At 34.3% G+C, this 8,102-nt stretch overlaps 1 protein-coding gene across 1 annotated transcript; it reads right to left on the minus strand.

Moving 5' to 3' along the window:
* Nucleotides 1-6,655: 6,655 nt before the first annotated feature.
* On the minus strand, nt 6,656-7,611 carry DEFB113 (defensin beta 113; the record flags this gene model as incomplete). The annotated part of the gene is made up of 2 exons (XM_081140612.1): nt 6,656-6,783; nt 7,554-7,611. The coding sequence occupies 2 exons, from the start codon at nt 7,609-7,611 to the stop codon at nt 6,656-6,658; spliced, it is 186 nt and encodes a 61-aa protein (XP_080996738.1).
* Between the last annotated feature and the right edge of the window lie 491 nt (nt 7,612-8,102).

Raw genomic sequence — 8,102 nt, forward strand, 5'->3', positions numbered from 1 at the left:
TGTAGTTTCATTTAAGCAAAAATAAAAAACCCCATGATGAAAGAACTGTATACGTCTTGTTTTACAGTGAGTCTCCAATGTGTAGAAATGCTTTTATTACATAAGAAGAACTCCAAAAATAAGTATGTAATATCAGTGACTTTCTTTAGCATCTTTGCAAACAAATCAATAGATTACATATATTAGAGTCTGTTTCTGGACTTTACATTATTTCATTGATCTTTATCTCTCTCCTTTATGTCAATATGAAAATCTCTTAATTACTGTGAAACCTGAAATCAGGTAGTGTAAGCTTTACAACTTAGTTTTAAATTCTTCAACTTATTATGTCTATTTTAGGTCTTGTGATTTTTCATATAGTTTTAAAGTAAGATTGCCAATATCTATTTAAAAGCTCAGATGAAATTTTGTTTGGGATTTTGTTTTACCTGTAGATCAGTTTGATGAGATTTGACATTTTGACATTTCCAGTACATGGACAAAGTATATCTCTCTATTATTTAGCTCTTTAATTCCTCTCAGCAATGTAGTTTTCAGAGGGAGGTGCTGCGTATATGTCTATGTCCCTGTCTTTAATTTTGTCATGAGTTTGAATACTTTCATATATAACATTTTTAAATTTAATTTTCCAAGTATTTATTACTAGTTTACAGAAAAGAATTGATTTTTACATTGGTTTTGTATCAACAACCTTGCTAAATTCAATTATTAGTTGTGTTATCTTAATTTTTATATTCCTTAGATTCAGTATGTAGTCAATCATGTTGCCTTTATTTTTTTTTAAAATTACAGCTGACATTCAATATTATATTAGTTTTAGGTGTACAGCATTGTGGTTAGAAATTTATATAACTTATGAAGTGATCCCCACAGTAAGTCTAGTACCCCCCTGACATCATGCATAGTTATTACAATATTATTGACTATATTCTCTATGCTGTACTTTACATCTGCATGACTATTTTGTAACTGCCAATCTGTATTTCTTAATCCCTTCACCTTTTTCCCTCATCCCTCCAGCCCCCCTCCCACCTGGTAACCATTAGTTTGTTCTCTATGACTTTGCTTCTGTTTTTTTTGTCAATGTATTTTGTTTTTTAGATTTCACATACAAGTGGAGTCATATGCCATTTGTCTTTCTTTGTTTGACTTGTTTTACTGATATGACTGGGGAAATAGCCTCATGTTGTACAGAAGTATTTATGTAAAATGTGTATGGTTTTATTATTAAGTATTTGGAAGAACTTACCAGTTTAGCCGTCAGTACCTGGTATTCTCTATGTGGGGAGATTTGTAAACATATTATTTTAAAATACAGATATAAAATTATTCAAGTTGTAAATTGTTTTCCTGAGTGAATCTTGGTAGTTTACATCATTTGTGGAATTTTTTTTAGAACTGTTGTTTATTATATTATTTTATTGTTCTTATAATATCTGTTGCATCTGTAGTAATTTCTCCTATTCCATTTCTGATATTGGTCATTTGTGCTCTCTCTCTTTCTTAAGTCAATCTGTTTAGAGATTTCTGAAAAACTTTTTTTTAACCTTTTTAAAGAACCAGCTTTGTTTTTTATTGATTGTCTTTTGTTTGTTCATTTTATATTTAATTAATTGCTGATCTTACTTTATTTTCTTCTTTCCGCTAAGTAAAATAAGGGTTTCATTAAAGTATGTATTTTATGGAATTAGGTTTAATATGCCTTTCTGTTCCTAGCGTCTTAAAATGGAGCTTAAATCATTGCTTTGAGATATTTCATTTATTTTAATATAATCATTTAAAAATAGTCTTGGGCTGTAACCTAAGAGCTCTTGTCGGTCTCTTTCTCTGTCTCTGTGTGTGTCACTCAATATCTGTCTCTGGTTCTCCCTGTCTCTCTCTCTCATCACTTATTTCGGGGAAGAAAGGAGCTATATTGTGAGAATCCTCGTGGAGCAGCCCAAATGATGGGGTTAGAATCTGTGACCCTCTATTTAACAACCTGTAAAGAACTGAAGCCTTAATTCAATAGGTTTTAAGAATGAAGCCTGCTAAAAACCACATGAGTGAGCTTGGAAGCAGATCCTTCAGCCCTAGTTAAGTATTGAGATGTCCTGCGTCAGTGCAAGCTCAGAGGAGACCTTGAAGCAGGAGTGCCAAGCTAAGCTGTTGCTGGAATTCTACTCATATTGATACCATATTTTCTCCTTGCCCTGTTCTTTGTCTTGTGTAGTCGAAGAATGAAATTCACAGACAATGGAAGAGTAAGGGAGAGAGTATAAAGGTTTATTGTGTAAAGAAAGCAAAACTCTCAGCCTGTGAGAGGAATCCTGAAAAGGGGTTGCTGCTGAAGCTCATTAGTTTAGGGGTTTATATTTGCTATATTTGTTCTTCATTGGCTCATTCTAAGAATTCTACCTTAGTAACAGCCAACCCTCATTGTTTTTACTTTCCCACATCAGGGGGTTGGGTGTAGGACAAACTTGTTTTTCTCATATCCTGTGTGCCCAGAACATTTCGCCTTTGCATGGTTCCTTTTTTCTCAGGGTGCCTCAACCCTAAACTGACCATTTCTGACTCCTCAATATGATCTATGAAATAATAAAGGTTTTAATCTGTTACTTATTGAGCTAATTTGTTATAAAGAAATAAATAACTACTACAATATCCTGTTTTACAGTCTTTACTTTTTAATTGCTATGTTCATAATATTTACATTTAATAGAAATATAACGTGATTGTGTTTAATCCTGCCATCTTGGTGTCTCAGTATTCTTCTATTTATTCTTCCTGCCTTTGTTCCCTTTTCCTTTCCTTTCCTTTCCTTTCCTTTCCTTTCCTTTCCTTTCCTTTCCTTTCCTTTCCTTTCCTTTCCTTTCCTTTCCTTTCCTTTCCTTTCCTTTCCTTTCCTTTCCTTTCCTTTCCTTTCCTTTCCTTCCCTTCCCTTCCCTTCCCTTCCCTCCCCTCCCCTCCCCTCCCCTCCCCTCCCCTCCCCTCCCCTCCCCTCCCCTCCCCTCCCCTCCCCTCCCCTCCCCTCCCCTTCCCTTCCCTTCCCTTCCCTTCCCTTCCCTTCCCTTCCCCTCCCCTCCCCTCCCCTCCCCTCCCCTCCCCCTCCCCTCCCCTCCCCTCCCCTCCCCTCCCCTCCCCTTCCGTCCCCTTCCCCTCCCCTCCCCTCCCCTCCCTTCCCTTCCCTTCCCTTCCCTTCCCTTCCCTTCCCTTCCCTTCCCTTCCCTTCCCTTCCCTTCCCTTCCCTTCCCTTCCCTTCCCTTCCCTTCATCTGTTTATTTTTTTAAATTACATTTATCTACCCCATTGGTTTTATATATATATACATATATATATAATCTTACTGTCGGGTTTATAATACAGGTCTTTAAGTTACACATATAATATAGGGACCTTATAATCCAATAGTTCTATTTTCCATCCTGTGATCTGGGCAATTGTTCTCATTCATTTTTTTGCTGCAGTGCTATAAACTGCACAATATATTATTACTCTTGTTTAAGGCAGTAAATTATCTTTCATAGGGATTAAAAACTGAGGGAAAGGATATTTATATTTAGCTACAAATTTACAAATTCCAGTTCAATTTACTCCTTTGGTAGATCCAATCTTTTATCTTGTATACTTTTTCTTCTACTGGAAAAATTTTGTATATTTCTTTGAGAAAGCACTGATGGAAGTACATTATTTTAGGTTTTCTTTGCTTGAAAGTGTCCTTATTTCACTTTTATTTTTGAAACTTTTTTTTTTCACTGAGTAGAGCTCTAGGTTGATATAATTTTTTCAGCATTTAAACATGTTGATACATTGTCCTTTGTCTTAACATAATTTCTGACAGGAAGTTTGCCTGTATTCTTTTTAAGATAACAACATTATTGATATTTAATCACATACTAAACCATTAACATACTTAATGCATACAATTCAATGGTGTTTAATAAACTCATAGAGATGTGTAATCATCACCACAATCAATTTTGGAATATTTTCAATGTCCCAGAAGAAACCCTCTACCCTGGAGCTATCGCCTCCTGAGCTCACCTTCCCTAAGCCTTAGACAATCATGAATATACTTTCTGTATGTATGGATTTGCCTAGTCTTGATATTTCACACAACTGGAAAAATATGTGAAATTTGTGACTGGTTACTTTCACTCATTATAATATTTTCAAGGTTTATCAATTTGTAGCACGAATCAGTACTTCATTACATTTTATTGCCCCAAAATATTCCACTGTATGGATGTGTCACATAATGTTCATCAATCCATTGGTTTTTTGGACATTTATGTTGTTTCCACCTTTTAGCTGTTATGAATAATGCTGCTATAAACATTTGTGTACAAGTATTTGCATTGACATATGTTTTCATTTCTCTTGCACATACGCCTAACTGTGGGATTGCAGAGTCAAGTGAAAACTCCATTCTTAACTTTTTCAGGGACTGTCAGACTGCTCTGTGAAGTATTTGCCCCAATTTACATTCCTACTAGCAGTGCATGAAAATTCCAATTTCTTCTTACCCTCACCAACATTTGTTAATATCTTAATTATAGCCCTCTTAGTGGGTGGGAAGTAGTAACTCATTGTGATATTGATTTGCATTTTCTTGCTGGTTATTGAGGTTAAACATCTTTCCATGTGCTTGTTGAACACTGGTATATCTTCTTTGGAGAAATATATATCCAATTCCTTTGTCCATTTTATAATTGGGTTATGTGTTTTTTATTATTAAGTTGTAAATATGCATTATATGTTTTCAAATACTTTGGTTGAGAGGCTGCTGGTTTTCAAGGGTATTGCAGAGCTAGGGTGAGTTGGACCATAATAGAGTAGTTAAAATACCACAAAACTAGTTGTTCTTACTGAAATTAAGTGGTGTTTTTTTCTTGAATAAATGTTCCTTGGATTTTTCTAAGTCTGTGGTTCATTCACAGAGCTCTTAAAAATTATTTTTTTGCCATTATTGCCAGTTTTTTTGTTGCTTTTATGAAGGGGCAGATTTTTTAAGTTCTCTATTTCACCATTTCAGAAGTCCTGCCTATGATTCACTACGTAGTATTTCTTTTTTTTTTAAAAAAAACAAAACTTTTATAGTTAGAAATTATACACTCTTCTGGTTAATATTTCTGTGAAACAAACTACCTTGAAACTCGATGGCTTAAAAAAACACCCATTTTATTATACTCATTGGTTCTGTGGGTCAGAAATTAACATAAAACATAGTGAGACCATGTTAGCTCTTTGTTTCTATGTCTAGGTGCTCTTCTTGAAAGATATGAAAACTGGGAGTGATTTCTCATGGGCTAACTGTTTCTTCTTGCCCTTTTTTGTATAGTCTAGTTTTTCTTAACATTCTTTGATGTTATTTGTTGGTATTTTAGATTATTTTCCCCTCCTCAATCTGTAGTCTTCCCTTGGGTGATTTAATCTTATTACTTCAGTTCATGGCTCCTCAAATCTATATTCAAAGCACATTTTTCTTTCATGACTTTCACTCATGTATACAGCAGAGAAGGCTAAACTTAACACCTCATAAATGTTTCTTTCAAATCTGCACCTTTTATAATATTTCCTACTGAATCATTGCATTGTTCAGCAAATTTTTTTCAAGTAAGAAAACTAAATTGGGAATTATCCTTTCCTCATATACTTCCCTATGCACTAAACTTTTGTTCATTTCCTCTAAATCAGAATTTGGACCTACATTTTTATATTATCCAGATCTGTGCTATAGCTATAGGTTTAAAAAAAAAAAACAAAAAAACACTCAGTGAAGACTTTAAATTCTGAATATCAAGCATTTACTGAAGGGGTACTTTATAATTCATAAGAAATTTTGTGTCAACATTAATTCAATATTATGATAGAATTAATGTGGAATGTGAAAAACTGGAAGCACAATGAGTTCACTGAAGACAGGGACAAGAAAAGAAGCATTAAATACTGAGTTATAAGATAAAGGAGTTAAATAAAATTCTTAAGAACCAAGAGAAAAGCCCCTTGGGTTAGCTGCTTATGTACAGAATTGAGTGTGATAAAGAGTTCTGGACAGTAGAATTAGAATAAGAACTGACTTTTCTTTTTATTTTTGGACATTTCTGTATTCTTATTTACCATTAGAAAAAATACCTTTAAAATGTTTTTAATTTGCTTCTATTCTTATCACATTCTACTCCTCATGGAGCTTTACTTGATTACACTTTCTCACATTGTCAGTACTGTTCTGTTATGGGATTATGATGTATATGACTTTGTGTCCAAAACTCAAGCATATTTTTGCTAAAAATATGGAAAGGCGGCGTAAACCATGATTGATGGTTGATACCGGAAAGATTCTATGGAAATAATTAGGTACTGCACAAGGTAAATAAACAGGCCAGAGATGAAGGGAAGTGTTAAGGATGGAGGGTGTTTGCAATGTGAGTGGAGAACGGCCAGCTTAATGAAGAGGTTGTTTCTTCTTCATTTTGCTTGTACTAGCTCAACATTGAACTCACTAGTTGCCATGTTATAGTTGTGTAATTAAGAAGGCCAAAGGACACTCATGAGAAAATAGATTTAAATAAAGTAGAAAGTTCTTTCTTATTAATAATATTGTTACATTGTAATGTTGCGTGGTATAGTAGGAATAAAAATTACATTTCTATAAGCTAAAGTACTGTGGCATTTAACTTGGTCTTATATATTCCCTTACAACACAGCAGGGCTTATTATCGCAGTAATTATATATGTATTCCCAGGAGTTGCATGAAGGCTTGCAAGCACCACGAACAAGGTAACATTCTGTTTTTCTCTCTGAAAGATCTTTCGGGTTTTCTCTTGTTTTTTCTCCTGTTTTCCTCTGTGAAGCTAAGAAAAAGTAGCCATGATCATAAATCCAAGTTTAATCCACTTGCATAGACAGATATATAGACAGACAGATAATAGATAGATAAGTAAATAAAGTTCTTTAAAGTATAGAGTTAAACTATTTTGTTTCTGAAATCATGCCCAGGCACCTGTATTAAAAAGTTGTGATTTTATCCCCTGTAAATTGGCATGTTTTTATTATCCAACTATTTCTTTTGCCACTAGCATTTTTTTTTTTTTTTGAAATAGAATATCCTTAAATATCTACTCTGTGCATGCTTCCTCAAGAGAAAAGAGAAAAAGATGTGGAAAAAATAGTCTACATGTTTTGTGTTCTAAAGAGCCATATATCTCCAACACTCCTCTCCCCAGTACAAATTACTGGGCTAGTTAGTTATAGAAAGCTTAATTTTGACAACAGCTATGTCAATATCAGTTCAAAAAGAGAAGGCAGTAAGAAGGACATAAGAACTCAGAGTCTCATCAAACAAAACAGCAAACAGGTTTAATTGTACATCTTGGGAGTCCCTCCCCTCTATTATCTTACCAACTATCAGTTTCACTCATTTCTTCTTCCATGCAAAATAAAGTGGATTTTATTATTAATTCATATGCAGTTTCCTAACAATCATTTATTTGTTTTATTTTTCCAGAGTAAAGCATTTATATAAAAAAAATTCCACCCTCCCCTCTTTTTCTATATTAACAGACATTACCTGATGGACCACAAGATACAATCAAGACAAAGGTCAGGAAAACACAAAGAATCTTCATTGCTGATTGAGTTACTATAGTGAAGTTGAGGCAGAGCTCAAAATACCTGAGAATTGTGCTATTCTTCGGAGAAAGAAAGATGAACCCTTGTTTTTATAGCCTTCTCAGGGTAATTACTATTCTGATTAATGCCACCTCTTAAGATTGAGAACAAACTCGTGTAACTATTTATTCTCACTCTTTATTTTTACAGCTGAGGGACACATCTGAAAGCAGAAACTTTGAAGAGAAGCCACTCCTGGGAGATTCTATTTTAAGGAGAATCTACAGAAACCTTGGAGAGCAGTGGAAACGGATCTTTTCTTTCATCCCAACAAATATCTTTCCTAACTCAGGCAGAATATTCCTTGACATGCTAAGGAACAGAGGAGACTATTATATGTTGTGTATTCTGGATGAGGAAAACTCAGAAACAATTTCTTATGCAGAACTCTGGTGCCACTAGCTGCTCTTGCTCTGTATTAATCTACAGGTGAGTGTTAAAGGCAAAG

The sequence above is a fragment of the Miniopterus schreibersii genome, assembly GCF_964146895.1.
Source record: "Miniopterus schreibersii genome assembly, chromosome: 6".
NCBI classification, from domain to species: Eukaryota; Metazoa; Chordata; class Mammalia; order Chiroptera; family Miniopteridae; genus Miniopterus; species Miniopterus schreibersii.